Source organism: Anarhichas minor, unplaced genomic scaffold, assembly GCF_050575085.1.
Source record: "Anarhichas minor isolate MPS153535 unplaced genomic scaffold, ASM5057508v1 ptg000003l, whole genome shotgun sequence".
NCBI classification, from domain to species: domain Eukaryota; kingdom Metazoa; phylum Chordata; class Actinopteri; order Perciformes; family Anarhichadidae; genus Anarhichas; species Anarhichas minor.
The window spans coordinates 4,702,601-4,719,479 of NW_027466449.1; the positions used below are offsets into that span (position 1 = coordinate 4,702,601).

Genomic DNA, 16,879 nt, shown 5'->3' on the forward strand with positions numbered 1-16,879 from the left:
CACCAGGACTTTAAAGAGAGATTAGACATGATAGATACAGCTGGATATGTTGCACATGCAGCTGAATATGTTGGGCATGATTGTTCACCGTCCTAAATATGACTACTACCTTCTCCATAGTTGCAATGAAGAGAATTGCCAGTGTGATGAGATGCAGCAGGGTCACAAACATAAGCAGGTAGGCCATTTTCAACTCCCTGCCAAAAACAAACAAAACTGTTTAAATATAGGCTTCCTGAGCAACTGCATCCAACATAACGGTTAGCAAGGAAATAGCGTGCGACCAATGTAACGTGTTTGTAGGTTCCACAGTGAAAATCAGTGTTGGGGAACTTTCTTGTTTTGCCTTGGAAAAAAAAAAGGAAAATCTGAGTAGCTGAACAGAGCTTACTCTGTGTTGCGTAAGACCACGCTTCAAAACAGAGCGCAATGAGTTATTTCTGAAACCCCTCTTTGACTGGGCTGTGTGTCGCCATCGCACAGCAAACCACAGAGAACGGGGCCTATTGAAATCTAAACGGCAACAAAATATTTACCCAACTAATCTCTCTACCCCTCTGAATGGCTGTTTTTGTAATTGCATATATAGGGTATACAGTCTGTAATTCAACTTACATTTGGATTTCATTAAAGCTGAATTATAGTTTGAGGAAAGATTATGATTTTACAAAGCTTTTTGGCATTTGCACCTATATACAGTAGTAAGCCTAGAGCACAAGTGAACACTTCAGAGGCTATCAAAGCTGTAGTGAAAATAATTTCAGTTCACAATAAGGAGACATGCAGCGAGAGAGAAAAAGACAGAGAGATAAAAGACAAATATTGTCTGTGTAGATCGTTATCTGTAGGAGAGGTCCATTTGGGGGTGGGCGGTGGGGTCACAACACTGTAACATTATGTCATTACACTAGATTTCATCCATCACATGAAAGTCAATGAAAGTTAAACATTAAATGGGTTAAAAACAAAGCCAATGGTTATGAAAGAAATGTTAGTGCAAGAATCAAATAAAATGCACCAATGACACAGATACAATGAGTACGATTTATTATCAAAATAAGCAATGGCACACAAAATGTGTGATAATAAAAAGCATGATTTATTTTGCTTCTGGTTACTTTTATAACTTCTTAGAAGACGTGAAGAATCCCTATAACGACATCTTTGTTTTAAAATCAACTGGAACCACGATTTAACAAGCTATGAACTGAAATCATATGAAAACTCAAGCATCCATCTACTTACTCTGTGTGTTGCTTGTCTCTCTGAATCAGGTCTCAGGAGCTGCGTAGCATCAGCTTCACCACTCTATTACAACGTTCTGTCCCTCTTGGTGGTCTTCTCCTTTCCAGCCATACCACACCCCCTTATTTTTACAGTGACTCCATCCAAACTTTCCAAGGAGCACGCCCATTTCCTCTGTGCAGAACAGAGCTCTCTTTTGCTGTGCGTTGTAATCGCTCAGCCAACATCACCCTCCAAAATAAAGTCTCAAAAGAGACCCACCCATGGGCAGTGCAGGCACACAAAACCACAGGAAAATCCCTCCTCTGTAAACAGTCCACTTGGAATGTTTTTTGGCATGATGATCATTCTACCATGTCACATCCATTCATGACTCCAGTCTTGTTGGAGCAAATGTGAAAAATAAACACACAGCTGCAACATAACACATTTCTAAACCAGAACATAATGAGTATTGAGAGTGCACTGGTCACCCAGCAAACATCTGGGTGAGGGATACCATGTACACATGCCTTAGTTTATGTAGTAAGGTCAGTGGAGGCCACAGCAAAACAACATGAAGTTTCAAAACACCAATTGTGCATTTTCATCTGCGTTAAAAAGGGAAAGAGTAAGAAGGATGTACTTGAAAAGGTTTATGTGAATGCCAGTATCCCTCCATTGAGTCTATAAATAAATACTTTCTAAATATTATTAGGTGATTGGTGGTAAAATCATGACAAAATTCATTACATTAACATCTGATATGTCACCTCCCTATAGAAAAAGACTAACGTTTGTTAGTCGCCCCCTGGTGTTTACATCCATGGATTCATAAGGCTCTATATGGGCATACTTCATCAAAATCGATGTCCATTAACTGTCACTGAAAACAGTGAATAAAGCATGATATTGGTAAAGATGTATCTCTTTTGGATTACTCCCTGGTTGCCACGGACGAAACCAATTTTGAAGATTGTTTAATTGCCATAAGGTCCATGCATGGGGTCCAGGTCAAGACCCGGGTCAACCCTATCTCTGTTAGAACTCCTTAGCGTTTGGACTTGCACCAAATTGCAAAACTGTCATTTAAAACAACAATATTCCCGGAATATCTCTTTCTAAACCAAAACGAACACCACCATTTGGTTGCTTGCAACTTTCCTGACCGATTGTCCCCCTGCATCATTTCAATGGTACGGTCCGTTGCCTAGGTGCTCGTAGAAGCCAATTCACTTCGCCACGCCTGTCCTCGGTACTTGGCTTTCTGGTCCCCTTTACCGTTTGAACGGTGAGTACTAACTATGACGGCACCTTGCATACTCAGGCTCTCCAATGCAAATAAGTCACCGTTGAAGCAGCAGCCTTCAGTTATCACAGCGAAACCCTCGCAGCCTTCACCCGCTGCTGCCAAGCGGTCACTGGATAAAGCTATGGCTACCGTTAGCGAGCTAGCGTTAGCTGAACGTAAACTAAACCAATTGTAACTTTGAAACTAACTTTAACTAATTACGCAGGGCTGCGGGTGATCACAGGTGCCGGTGCTGGTTATTTACCAGCCTGTCGTAGCACGACGTGGTCAGCAAATATGCTAATATAAGTTAGCGTTAACCATATCTTTAGGACAAGTGAGCTTGCGTGGCCAAAAGGAATGCAAGTGGCTATTGTTCTGCACAAACCCTCGTTTGCTCCTCCTCGTCAGACATTTTGGGAAGAATGGGTAGCTGGAAAGCAAAGATTTTAAACTCCACATGAGGGGGGACTCGTTACTTACTGCAGCGTCACCGTGCACATTGCATGGAAGTACAAATTGTGTTGCTAAATGCAAAATGCAACTGCAAATGCAAATGCAAGCGCAAGCTTCGATGATGGAAGTGTCACCCATATTGTTACATTCCTCCTGATTACATTGGCTGCAGTAGATCAAACATAGCTAATCATCATGACGCTTTGCATAGCCTCAGGTGATGCAATATAACTCAGCTGTTAAACTGAAGTGTGCCTGTGTCTAAACTAGAGACTGTCTCATCTCTAAACGTGTGACTGCAAGTCTCAACATGACCTGAAAGCATTGTTTAAAAGCATCTCGTTGTTTTGCAGGGGAGCTCCAGGACAAGAGCCGTTGTCATGGATGAACTGCAACAACAATGGAAGTGATGAAGTTTGAAGATTTGCTGTTCTTTGCTGCATCATTTCAAACCGACTCGTGTTCTATTGGATACCACGTCGGCTAAATTGCTGTTTGGGATCAGAACTTCATCATTCACAGATGCTGCTTCATCAAAGTTAATGTCTGACCATGGATCATGAGGTAACGTTCACAGCTGTTCATTTGCTTACAGATAACATGGTGGCAGTCACTGTTGAGTAGCTTTGTTCCAGTGTTCAACACCGGAACAAAGCTTCTGTTTTGTTGATCTCTGATGCTTTTTTGTCTACCGGCAATTTAACAAGAATAAGTTACTGTAAAAATGAAAGATGCAAAAGTGGCTGTTGTAGTGTATACATCTTGCACCCATAGCCAGGTGGTTGTAGTTAATGTCTGATCTTTAAGCCATTTGTCCCACGAAGGCAAGATCATATACCAGTTTCTGTGATGTTTAAGTACAACAGGCACACGAGACCCGATACCTAGCAATATGTTGCATGTTGTTGGAGCAGGGACCGCTCCAGGAGTAGTTTGAATGCTGCATGGGGGTGGGGGGTGGGGGGGCTGCTCAGGTTACAAGCCCTTACAACCTACAGTATTGAATTCAGCAACAGGTGTTTAGAGCTGGCATGCCACTCTGATGTTGTGATGTCCTTCTGCTGTGTGTTACACACACCGGATCAGCTTTCAGCGAGACTGACCACCTTGATGTTGAACACTGTTGTTAATGCTATTGCTTGCAGGTTAGTTTGCTGGATAATTGTTTTGGCAAAAGTAAGTAATTCACAAGTGCAAAAGTACGACTATTTAGCTCATTGTGCTGCAGTTGTCATAGCGTGTCACATATTAAAAAACAACCTGTAGCAGTATACAACCGCATAAAGCATAAACGTTAAGGACATTTTTGCACATGTAGCTTTGAAATTGTATCAGCCTTTAGCTTCATGACACTTGAGTTGAAGTATATTATCATGTTATAACTGCTATGACATGCAGGGTACCCAATAACACTCATTCACTGACGAGCCTAATTTGTGGGTGCTTCTTGATTCCCCACAGTACTGAGAGGGATTTCCTTTATTTTCCAACATTTTACCAGCTGCAGCTGAACATAACAGTTCAACGCGTATGTGATAGATATGATATCCGGTCACAAAACCTTCAGCTCCTCCTCTGGGTTTCTCAGGTGAGGACAGAGCTGGACCAGATTTCTATGCGGCTTCAGGAGGATGGCTTGCCCCCAGGGGCCAGTGTGGAGGAGCAGCAGCGCCACCTGTGGCAGCAGCTGCTTGCTAAGGAGGCAACGCTTGAGTCAGCTACCCAAGAGCTGCAGACCGTACGTACCCAGCAGGCCAGTGAAATGAAGGAGGTGAACACCGGGTGTTTGATGCGTATGATGGAAAGCTCCCAAGCTTCCAGTCTATCATACCTTTTGCCAATTGCTCAAAATGGTCTGTCAGTTCCCGTCAGCAGTTTGATTTTTGTCCGTCAGGTGGAAAGCTATGTTGAACATATTCGAGGGATGCTGGAAGAGCGAGAGTGTGTGACTTCAGACTATGAGAGAGACAATGATCACTTGCGACAACAGCTTAACCAGATCACACAACATCAAGGTGAATTCAATATAAATGTAATACTATATAATATAGAACGTTGGCATTCTTTCCTTTTGACTTGTAGCCTTGCCTGGCTCTCCAGAGCCCCTGAGATGGATATTTTCAAACACACCGTAGTTTACAGTTTCTAAAATTGTGCCTGTGAATATATTAAAGGATCTGCTATCTGAGTTGTATTTTTACTTGTGTTTGTGTTAAATCTTCTGCCATATGGCGACAACTTGTTATTTTGTTGTTATTCTGTCTTGTCTGCAATGATTTTTCACTAACCTCTGACCAGTGAACAAACCCTTTCTTCCAGAGATTCAGAGCAAGGAGCTGGCGGAGATGTTGGCTCTGGAGGACCTCGGGGAGATGAGCTTGAGCAGCCCCAGCGAGCAGGTGGCTTACTTGCTGGTGGAGAGGACCACACTTCTGGAGAGGCTGGAGGCGGCTGAGAGGAGACTGGAAAGTCAGAGCCTCACTGTCGACCAGGTAAAACACCCACCTACGTACATCAGAACTGTTCAGTTTCCTCAGAATATCAATGTAATGGTTATCCAGGGCAGATACAGAGACCATATAGACGTGGTTAAGTGAGTGTCTTTCTTGGACAGGAGCATGTTCGCCACACGATGGGAGAAGAGCTAAGGCAGCAGAGGGAGGATATGCAGAAAACCCATGATAATCTGACGAAGGTGAGGTGACCGCCATTGTGCCTTAGCTGAGTTACAGGTCTGTATAACTTTAGGTTGAATTCAATTTGTGAAGAAAATAACAATATTTTGTTTCCAGTTAAAGGACAGGGCTACCACGTGATAGTTATGTAGTGTCTGTTGTGATTCTGCACACATGGGTCTCTCCTCTCAGCAGTGTTCAACCCAGAGTCCATGGAAGAAGCTCTTTGGGCTGCGCAGGTCTGGTCAGAGCAAACACAATATTACCCCTGTAGGTTTCCCCCTCACCGCATATACAGTACTAACTAAGTAACTAACACTGACGTTGCGATAAAGAGGGCATCGCAGGCTTGTTTCAAAGTGTTGCTACATTTTGAAATGCGTTCCACGCTGACAATGTGCTTCGATACCTGCATGACCAATACGATGCGGACGACATCGCTTGTCTCAGTAACGCGTCTGTGAATGTAATTTTCTAACAACTGACGAGTGCTCGGAGTGGGTGGAACAGTAATGGCATGTCGCAGGTAACAGCATGTGTACTTTTTGTCCCACTGGTGTCTCTGCGCAGGAGAATGTTGACGTATAAGAGAATAACTCATTGCCCTCACTCCTTACCAGGCCTGTGGTGACGATGCATCTCAGCCTCTGAGTGCATGTCTCTTACATCAGCATGTTGGGACACTTGCATCTCCAGCCGAACGACCAATCTTCTTTCCTGTTGCATTCCTCCCACTCTTACCGTCCGTGCTTCGTTCTCTTGCATCAGGCCCACGGTGAGCAGATTTCCCAGGAGCGAAATGAGCGGCAGCGGCTGGAGCGGGACCTTGAAGAGGCGTCTAGGAGGCTGGCGATGGCTCATCAGGATATTCGCAGACTCACCAACGAGCTGGATGCCGCCAAAAACAACAACCTCGACCAAAATGGTATGTTGCAAGACTTGCAGTATGTATCCCTGAAAGAATTGTGAGTCTGGGTTAGATTTTGATGTGATGTTTCTTGAGACTATACACTAAAGTTTTGTATTTTGTTTTGCACACTGTTGCTGAATTAGGTGGTTGGAAAAAACATGCAGATGTTCAAATGCAGCTGCAGTCTCTGGTCTACCCAGCTGGCTGCCTCTGACCTTTTAAAATATTTTTACGTCCATATAAAGCAGCTTCTTATGTCTTGCCCCAACTCATATGTCAATATTTTTTGTTGTCAGGCTAATTTCTAATGTGGAACTAGTGTGTTCTAGCAATCTGCAGGACTTCATTAACAGCATATGAAAATAAATGTTATAAAAGTCATGAATGAGAAGAACACATATTCTTGGCTTTATAGAATAAAAAATATGCTTATAATCTCAGGATCTGAGCTTCAAGGAACGGTCCAAGAAGTAGAGAACCTGAGGAAGGAAGTGGACAAACTGAAACACTGTGGTGAGACAGACTTGGGTGTGAACTTGAAAACTGCCATTCAGTGTGTGACGTTAACGCCAGACACATTGTTTGGAGATTTTATTTTATTATTCAAAAATTCTGGTTGGATATTGTTTGGACATTACTGTTCTGTTTGTGCTTAAGAAAAGGAAAATATATAATGCTTCAACACACTTTTTTCATATTTAGGTTAATTTAAAAGTTTAAATGTAATTCATTTTGCTACAGGTTACTAGTACAAATGCTACCTGATTAGGAAGGTGATTTACCTACTATGACTTTTATACTGTATATCCCCCTCCATTGGCTTGCACACTTGAACAGGGCATTGTATTATTCCCCTTATATTCATATTAGGCTGGAGGAAAACGTCTGATTATATTGGTATCCCTTTCCCTCATACTGTAGTGGTTTGGCTGAATATTTCAGTTTACTGAGTCAAATCTTATAGCAGCTACCAAATGCATCCATGGTTTTGGATGACATTTGGCAAGAAAACAGTCTCGCATAACCAGACAGATGCACAAAGTCACTAATGTAACACTAGTCCCAACAGAATGTTCCATTAGTTAGTTAAAATGCTTCATGCGGTTTGCTTTACGGACTGAAAAAGCACATTTTTAACGTGCTGAGCAACTTTCTTAACAAATTGATCTCCTTCCCTTTGTAACCACAGTGTTCTATAGGTATTATCATCATAGTTACTTCATACCGTATATGTGTAACATTGTATAATATGGTTTGAAAAGGCAAAACAAGATGACATTTTTTGTCTTTTCACAGATATGATGAAGCTGCAGCGAGCCAAAGAGCAGAATGACACGCTAGACGTTGAGAACAGAGCTCTGAGGGAGAGAGTCCGCACTTCAGAGTCTGAAAATAAAAAACTCCTGGACCAGGTTGGTATTTCACTCATTTTCTTCATTGAATTGAAAACTTCTACTGTTGTTGCAGCAGCTTGCCATTGTTTGGTGTTGTGTTTGTCCAGTTGGCAATAAATGACGCAGACCAAGATGTTGTGACCAAAGACGATCAAAAGGACAAATGCATAAGCAGTGAACAACAAAACAATCTGTCTGGCTCTTCAACACAAGACGAGGATTACATTCACAAACGGTAAATACATTCATTTCTCATCTTTATTTATCCCACACCCGGCAAATACAGTTGTTACAGCAGCTCAGCAGTGGTTGATAGTGTGATAAATGAATGTTGGCATTCTTTGAGACTATCCCACCTGCTTTTTCCGACTTAAAATCATCACCATCGTTCTCTGTCAGGTGTCATGAGGCGGTAGAAGACAGGCTTATTCAGATGAGGGATCTGCAACGGCAACTCCAGAGGCTACGCGAGGATCTGGATGAGCTGGGGGAGAGGAATGAAGAGCTGGAGGCTCTGCTAGGGGAGGCCCAGAATGCCAGCAAGGGGACGAGGCATCGCCACGAGGGAGAACTAGAGGGACTACACAGGAGGGTAATAAGCAGCGCTAAAAATACATTCTCTCAATCAAACAGAAGATTGACGGATTATTTACTAAACATACTAAATGTGAGTTTTAAGACATTTCACCTGAGATGGTGAAGAAAGCTGGTGTCTCAGACATTCACTAATGCCAGTCCTTGACTATAAGAACTCATCCAGTATAATTTAGTCTAGCACCTGTCTTGGAAACGGTCATCTCCCGAATGGATGAGTAATACTCTTAACTGGTCAATGCAGATCAAGGCCCTGGAGGCAGAGTTGAAGAAGCAGGAGGTCCATGAAAGAATGTTGAAGAATGGCGAGGAGGTCAAAACCACTGAGTCCTACTTGCAGCTGGTAAGACATTACTCACTTTTGAATATCATGTATATTTGTTGTGTATATATATCATATATGTTTCCTCTGTGCTCATTTCACAGTGGTTTGTTAACACAGCAAGAACACTACGGCTTGTGATGAGCTCAACTACACAGATTTGAATAGAGCACGAAGAGGTGTAATTATTTAATTGTTTTTTTTTGGAAATGTAAGCAGCAACAGGACAATAGACGTCACTGTAATTTCGACTCAAATAGAATAAAATGGAAACTGGTTTTACTGTACAGTCAAAGGAGGAATGAGCCTAAACTTTAAGCATCAGCCTGCAGATTCTGTGACTCAGTGCAACCTATAAGATGCTTTGTGTTCCCCTGACACCACGTGTGAAGCACCTACGGGACAGCAGCCAGGAGAGACTGGCTCTTCTAGAGGCTCGTCTGACTGAGGAGAAGGACTGGAGGAAACAGCTGGAGGTGGACCTCAGTGCTGCCCAGGCCGCCCTCAAAAAAGACAAGGAGGTAAAAAAAACACACATAGCCAATGCTTTGTCTGACAGAAAGCAATAACACCACAGCTACACACTTATGTGAAATTCAATTTTCAGCTCAGGAGATTTAGTCCGTGAGTACAAAATCTAGAGTTACAAGCCACACAGATACGTTATTAAAATCCCTCACTCTCTACGTTAAAGGCTTTGCAGATAGGTGAGCGAGAGCTGAAGAAGCTGAGACTTGATGTCAAGAGCCTTCAGACAGAATGCCAACAAGGGAAAACACTCATCAAGAGCCTAACCCAAGTCAAGGGGGAAAAAGCAGTTCTGGAGGAGAAGGTTTGTTGATTTTACAAGTCTGCCTGCTCTGCGATAGGGATAAATGATTATTGAATCGAGGAAGTAAAAGAAAATGAACTTGACAACATTAAAATATGTCAATTTACAGCATCAATTCCACATTTGCACCACTAAAATGAGTTTCTGACTACTTTCCCGTCTTTGCCTGTCTGCCTGACAGGTGGCCCAGATGGAGCGTGCCCACAGCCGGCTCGGCAACGAGTTGGAGAGCTACAAGGACAGCAACCGAGCCCAGGAGGACAAGAAGCAAAGCAGGCTTCAGGTTGACCAGCTGCAGGAGCAGGCTGACCGGCTAACTGCTGAACTCAGCAGCCTCCAGACGACACACAATGCCCTGAGGTACTTCTATCATGTACAATGGCCAGTCCTATCCTGTGACCGGCCATGACACACCGGAGCTTACTCAGTTTTTGCATAACTTTGCATATGTTCCAGGGATGAGATGGTATCTGAGCGGCTGCAGACTGCCGAGCTCCAGGCCAAGCTGAGCTCCAGTGTCCAGGAGAAGCTGACAGCTGAGGGGCAAAGAGAGAGACTGGAGCTTGAGATGCAGCGCCTCACAGAGCAGCTCGAGTGGCATCAAGAGCAACTCTGCTCAACGAAGGAAGCACTTACTAGCAGCCAGAAGCCTGAACAGCACACAGCTCATATAGAATCTAGGCTTAGTCCAGTGGAGAGGACCAAGGAGGAGTGGTTGGATCAGGTAATAATAACAATATACATTTAAAGTATGCTTTATGTGCTTTTCAAAACTAATTTACAAAGTGCTTGACATGTTCGAACCAGGATGAAAACATTTCAGGACTCAAATCTGGCAAATGCACAAATAAGACATGTTGAAGATACAATGGTGTGCCAAAATAAATAAAAGGCTTTACTGAAAAGATCAGTTTAGGGAAGTGATATCAAAGAAGCCAATGATTCTGCAAGCCTCAGACACTCATGCAGCTATAGTTGCAGAGCTGAGGGCCCTTGACCGCAAAAGCCCGGTCACCTTTAGTCTTGAGCTGGGACTCAGGAACAGCCAGCAGAGTCCTGCCTGAGGAAAAGTGCTTTAAAGGTGATCAGTAAAATCTTTAAGTCAGTTCTAAAACTGCCTGGTAACCAGTGAATAGAGACTAAAACAGGGCTGTTATGATCTTCTAGTTTTTGTTAAAAGCCGAGCAGCTGCGTTTTGTACCAGCTGGAGGTAACTGGATTAAATGTCCTTTGGTAGTTTTAAATTGGTTTGTAAAAAGCTCCATATGTATTGATTATTTAGAAGCTCAGTAATTGAGGTAACAGGTTAGAGTGGAGAGGATGTCTTTCAACATGACAGCCTTGGTTCAACGTGCAGCTGTCCAGTTTTTATGTCCTTGAGTGAGACACTAGTTCCCACCAGCTTGCGTACTGAAGCTGATCCTAACCTTTGACCTGCTTGTAGAGGAAGGCGAGCAGAGAGGGAATTTCCTCTGCCAGAATCATGTATTATGCATACTGTATATGTGTGTGTTTTCTTTGTAGCTTTCATGTGTGAAGCAGGAGCTGAATCATCTGCAGACCAAGCTGGGGGAGGAGCGGCAGCTGGCCTCTCAGCACCAACTGGCACTGGAAGCTCGGGTCAAGGTATGCATGATCATAACTCACCTGTAACGTGCCCAGATAGCCATGCTGTTTCTGCAGTTCAATTTTAAAATCTCTAATAATCACGGTCTCCTTGTATTCAGTATTTCTGAGTTTCACTTTATTACATAATTGTCTTCGTATTGCTTTACTTCGGCCCAGGCAGCAGCAATTTGAGCATTTCTGGCATTCTTCCTCTCTTTAATATTAATAATAAATGCTGATGATTAACAAAAACTTTAGGTCACCCAATTCCAGTGCTACATCATGCTTTTTACAGAATTTAACTTTTCATTCATTTAAATCGAGGGCACTTGGGATTGGCTTGGTGGTTCACAGCAGCCACAAAACAAGCTTAGCTTAGCCTTTATTTATCTGTCCTCCCTTACGGTTAAACACATCCCAACAATTCCCTCTTCAGTCCCAGGACTCGGTGCTGAGCCAGAAGGCAGAGGAGGCTAAACAGATGAAGCAGGACCTGCAGAGGACCCATAGCCTGTTCACCTCAGCAGAGAGAGAGCTGCGCTACGAGAAGGAGAAAAACACGGACCTGAAGAGACACAACACCCTGCTGGACCAGGAAAAACTCAAAGTTGGTATTTAAGTACAGCGCGGTTGGAATTTCCTGAATGCCTCTGACATTTATTACATAATCGCCATCTAAATCGATCTCTTCGTTACCCAGTCATCTCCCTGTAAAATGATAATCACCATGAGCAAATGTGAAACTGTAACTTAACTTTTAAAAAAGGTGCCATACAAAAAGCTGTAATTGTCCGAATAGCTGTTACGTTGGTGTTAAGCATCTGTTTTGGGCTCATGCTCTGGTGCTTCACATGCTTCCTTCAGCTTTGTGCAGAGCTGAAGCAGGTCCAGACCAAGCTGGTCCAGGTGGAGCAGAGCGTCCGCACACAGGCTGCTGAGTGTGAACGGCAGCAGCAGAAGATCAGGGAACTGGAGTTGGAACTGGCACGCAACTCTACAAACCTCAGCACCACCACCGGTCTGCAGGAGGACCTGCAGGCCGAGAGGGCGCGGCTCATTGCTGCTGACAGGAAGGTCAGAGCTTTCATCTCATCTGGTGTCGAATCTGGTGCTTTTTTAACAAATCCCAACTAGTTAGGTTGGTTAACCCAGAGGTAACGGGGCTATTTGGTGATCAGCTTTGTGACAATAGGTTGCCAATTTTAGGCTTTGTGACAGAGACACCAGAGGATTTGACTCCTTAGTTTTTCCTCTCTTGTTGAGGTTAAGAAACCGTGGGACATTCATTTAGTAGAGATGTGTTGTGCTTCACGTGGCGTAGCTCTTTCTCTGAGTTGTTCACCAACATTATAGACTATTTGTGTCAAACACCTTCAGGACTCTGGTACTCTGGAAATGATGGGAGGTTGGCAGCTCATGGTATCTGTGTGTCACACTGAGTGAAGCCTGTGGCTCTGTTGGAATGACAGGTGTTGGAGCTGCAGCTGCAGCTTAAGAGCGTCCAGCACCAGCTGCGCGTGGAGGAAGCCCGGGCCGGAGAGAGCAGCCGCCTGGAGAGGGACAGCAGGGATCTGTCTGACGCCTTGTTGGCTCTGAGAGCCCAGCAGCAGGAGGAGCACATCACCAGGTTGCACAAATTGCGGTGCTGCTGACGCTGTCCAGTTTGACTTGGTCCCAGTAGTAGTAGTAATAGTGCCATTACCAGCATTGCAAGGCACTCCTTTTTGTTGCTCATCCTTCTATCCATCTTTTCTTCCATTTCTATCTCAGGAAGCTGTTAGAGCAGCGTGACGAGGAGCTGCAGCAGCAGGTGCGCTCCCTGAGGCTGAAAGAGGCCTCCATGATTCGGACAAATACAGAGCTCAGCCACCGTGCCCAGCAGCTGGTCACCCGTCTGAACATCCTGGAGGCGGAGCTTAGCAAGGCCAGAGAGGCGGTAAGGAACAGTGTAGAACAGCTCGGCAGATGTTATTGGTACTGCAGGGTTTTGGACACCAGAGACGCCAGTCTTAATGTCTGTTTCACATCACAACAAAAGTTTTGATCAAACGTGATTCACAATTTATATCCATTGTTGTTCTCAGCCTCTACTCAGCTTTTCAATGTAGGATTCTAACTTGTTATTCATCATCTCTTTGATTTTATTTTATTCTTCTTGTGACTCATTGACTAAAGAGTTTGCCTTTCTGTATTTCCTAAGCACAACTTCAATTAATAGAAGTGTAATATAAAGTGGGAGTTTTTTCGGCTAATACCCAAAACAATTTGTGTACCGCCTACCAGCCCTGTTGCTTTATCTCCACTTCAAATCTTGAGCGGTCTCAAGAGTTCAGTCAGTAGCTGCAACCCAGTAAATTCCCAAAAGTGGGATAGAATCTTTTTTTTTTGATTGTAGAAATGTGTTATCAGGATTTTTCAAATCTATTTGACTTTTATCTTTTTATCTTTACAAAGTCAGTATACACAGTCCTCACATCAAACTGCTGGCCATGTTTATCTTTTATGTATTTACATGTTTCCCTCAGGCAAGAGACAGCCAGAAGTCAAGCCACAGACTGCAGGAGGACATGATGGCCAGTCAGCTGGAGTGTGACAGACTGCAGGAGGAGCTGCAGCAAGTTCTCCTCCAACTGGATGCACACGGCAGGTGAGACGCCCACACACGCATGAATATAGGTATTTACATTGAAATATAATGAACTCTGGTACCCTGGCTAACACATTACCATGTACTTTCTGATCAGCTGAACAAGGTTAAAGCGTTATCAGTAATTACAACACTTGGAGAAGTAGTTGCTTTGCCTGAGGTCAATTTTCTTCTGCTCCACCAACCAGAAAGTACAACGAAAAGCAGAGTCAGCACAAGATCAGGCTGCGTAAAGCCAAGCAGGAGTATCTCAAGGAGACTGCCCAGAGGGATCGCAACATCCAGAAACTGGAGAACGACCTGGTGATGGCCTCCAGCCTCTCAGACAAGGTCTCACACACACACACGCACACACACACACACATGACGCAGAACGCTGTCAGAGTTCCTCTACTTGCCAGACAAATCTTTTCTAAAGTATCCCTGTTTTTGTTTATTTCTCCCCGGTGGCTTCAGGAGAAGGACAGGATCCATACAGTGACGGAGGAAAATGAGAAGCTCTTGGAGGAGAAAAGGGAACTGTTGCGGAAGATGAGCGAGGCAGAGGAAATGGGCAGCAAAGGCATGAGGACCGCCTCCACCGTCCAACACAGGTATCTTAATGAATCACACTGACTAATAACTTTTTACACTCATACCTGCCGCTGTTTCTTTTCACGGGGCAAATTAGGTGTTATGATTGGATATCAGATTGCTGAACATATGTTAACTTGACTGAATTATTTAATTGGTACAGTTGTAGATTGCGACCTTTCTCAACAAAGACTTTAAAGATTATTGTCAAGGAAAACTACTAAAGCAAAGGCTAAAGATTCATGGGTTTTACACTTTTCATTGTCAACCAAAACTGTCATTAACCTCCGTGTGTTGGCGAGGCCATGAAGGCCACATTGGGTGACTTGTTTTTGTGAGTGAGTGTGAACACTAATCTGTGTTCCAGGGTCAACATCTTAGAAGTGGAAAACAGACAACTTCAGGATCGAATCCTGAAGCTCTCCAACCAAGTCAGTTCCTTAGAGCGCGCCCTGAGGAACGTCCAATCATCCTACAGCCTGGAGGTAACGCCATACACATCTGTATGCCTTAATGGGACATGCCACACGAAATCCACAGGTTTTATATATTGTTTTATAATAATTTTACATCACAGCTGAGTGACGTGTGGCTTCTTTAATTGTATTTTTTTTTTTTTTTTTTAATGATCATAAATGTTGCAAATGCCCAACAGAATGCCAAGAAAGCGCTCCCCTCTGACAGTCTCTGTGATAGCTTCCTGCATACATCTACGCTGAGGTAAGGTGGGTTTGAGACCACTAATTGTTTCGTTATGATGATTGTTGATTGACATTTGTAATTTGTGCTGCAGCTTAAGTAATCGACAGCTTTGTTAAGCTCATCAAAGAATTCCTAACTTAATTTTCTCGTCATGTCGCACATCGATAGGTTTACATATCGGTGGATGCTTGTATGTGCATTTTCTGCCAATTCTCTCTACGTCTGTGTTGCCAGTCTGACGTCCGGTTCGTGTGACCCACTCGAGATCCTTGATGCAATCTGCCGCGTGAAGGTGTCCGATCGCGCGGCGGCGGACGGCACTCGAGCGTCTGTCTCCACACACCAACCGTCAGAGCAGAGCTACCTGAACCTCACCTCACCGTTAGTTCTTCCAGACACCACAGGCACAGATGGGAGCTCTTATAACAGTGACCGGGTGTGAGCGGTGGTAGGTGTCTTCAACAGCGAGCTACCAGCAAGGATATGTGCTAGAAGTCAACGTCCTGGGTTGTACTAAAGCATCCGCCACTTCCACTGGAGACGAAAGTCAGAATAAAGGAGTGAAAACATCGAGGATAATAGATAATCCTTGTTTTAAGGCAGTAATAATGAAATGGGAGCTCCCACTGGAGCTCTGCCCAGGGTGATATCTCTTTTGTATTGCAAAGCTGATTGTTGTTCGGCTTGCCAGCATTTTTTTTTTGATCCAGATTCAGAATTAACATTTGGTGGTTTTATTAAAAAAAGCCTGTGCAAGTGTCAATTTTTATGACATATGTAGAAGGAAACCGAACGTGATGGAAGATTTAATTTGGAAGCTATACACGTGGCACATCAGAATGCTTCAAAGCCTTGTGTTGGCTTACGAAAAAGACGATATATTTTTTTAATGTAATGGTACAAGATAAGACAATGTACTTCACACTAGCACAGTGAATGTCTAAAAGACATTCCATGAGGGAGGTTTGAGTGAGACTAGTTTAAACTGAGCACTTTATGAGAAGTTTTACTCGTGTTTACAGTTTGTAAACTGTAGTGGAAAATGTAGCAGTATGTCAATAGTACGTGTTTTTCTGAGTTGAATTTAATCCTGGCAGTGTTTTCAGTGAAAGAAATGCCAATGGTGTTGTATGTCTATGGTTTTACTGTGTCAAAAATCTTAGCGCATTTTTACTCATGTCATACAGTATATAACGTTCATATTGTGCACTCGCTTGCCTATTGCATGTGACGTGTAGCCACTCCAGTATTTACAATTTGCTTCTTAGTTTGTAATTTTAAAACGGCCAAATGTCAGAATTAATCATTTTTTAAAATAATTGGTCAACCTCGATAGTTTCCTCCAGGGACGCTCATTCAGAAAGTACTTACACCCTTTTACGAAGAGATGTGTGGGAAATAAATACACATGAACTAGTACTATTTAGTGTAAATAATAGTATTGTACAGTGTGGAAAGCGTGCTCTATTTTGTCTACAATGTGCCTGAAATCATGAAGTGTTGAACTTTATCCTGCTGCTGCGTGAACACGTCAAATAACAAAAGCCTATTTGCAACAGACATCTAATCGACAAGAAACTTTGACTTGTGTTGCATCCATGTAAATACTTTTTTAAACAAATATTTTCATAAATAAAAGTGAATAAATCAG

At 43.3% G+C, this 16,879-nt stretch overlaps 1 protein-coding gene across 1 annotated transcript; it reads left to right on the forward strand.

Annotated features, from left to right (window-relative positions):
- The first annotated feature begins 3,329 nt into the window (after positions 1 to 3,329).
- Positions 3,330 to 16,878, forward strand: ccdc30 (coiled-coil domain containing 30). The gene is made up of 27 exons (XM_076094528.1): positions 3,330 to 3,535; positions 4,560 to 4,742; positions 4,866 to 4,986; positions 5,291 to 5,480; positions 5,570 to 5,666; positions 5,839 to 5,916; positions 6,415 to 6,571; positions 6,998 to 7,069; positions 7,853 to 7,968; positions 8,058 to 8,185; positions 8,350 to 8,542; positions 8,789 to 8,887; positions 9,259 to 9,387; positions 9,561 to 9,698; positions 9,880 to 10,058; positions 10,155 to 10,422; positions 11,223 to 11,324; positions 11,743 to 11,913; positions 12,171 to 12,380; positions 12,776 to 12,933; positions 13,077 to 13,242; positions 13,832 to 13,953; positions 14,142 to 14,283; positions 14,410 to 14,546; positions 14,894 to 15,011; positions 15,182 to 15,246; positions 15,463 to 16,878. Exons 1-27 carry the CDS (start codon positions 3,524 to 3,526, stop codon positions 15,668 to 15,670), a joined length of 3,759 nt encoding a protein of 1,252 aa, XP_075950643.1. The 5' UTR covers positions 3,330 to 3,523; the 3' UTR covers positions 15,671 to 16,878.
- Position 16,879: the final 1 nt, after the last annotated feature.

Excerpts from the sequence above, each read along its gene's own strand:
- ccdc30 (XM_076094528.1), top strand. Across the intron at positions 12,381-12,775 it reads TCATTGCTGCTGACAGGAAG|GTGTTGGAGCTGCAGCTGCA; the intron begins GTCAGAGCTTTC and ends TTGGAATGACAG. Across the intron at positions 13,954-14,141 it reads CAACTGGATGCACACGGCAG|AAAGTACAACGAAAAGCAGA; the intron begins GTGAGACGCCCA and ends TCCACCAACCAG.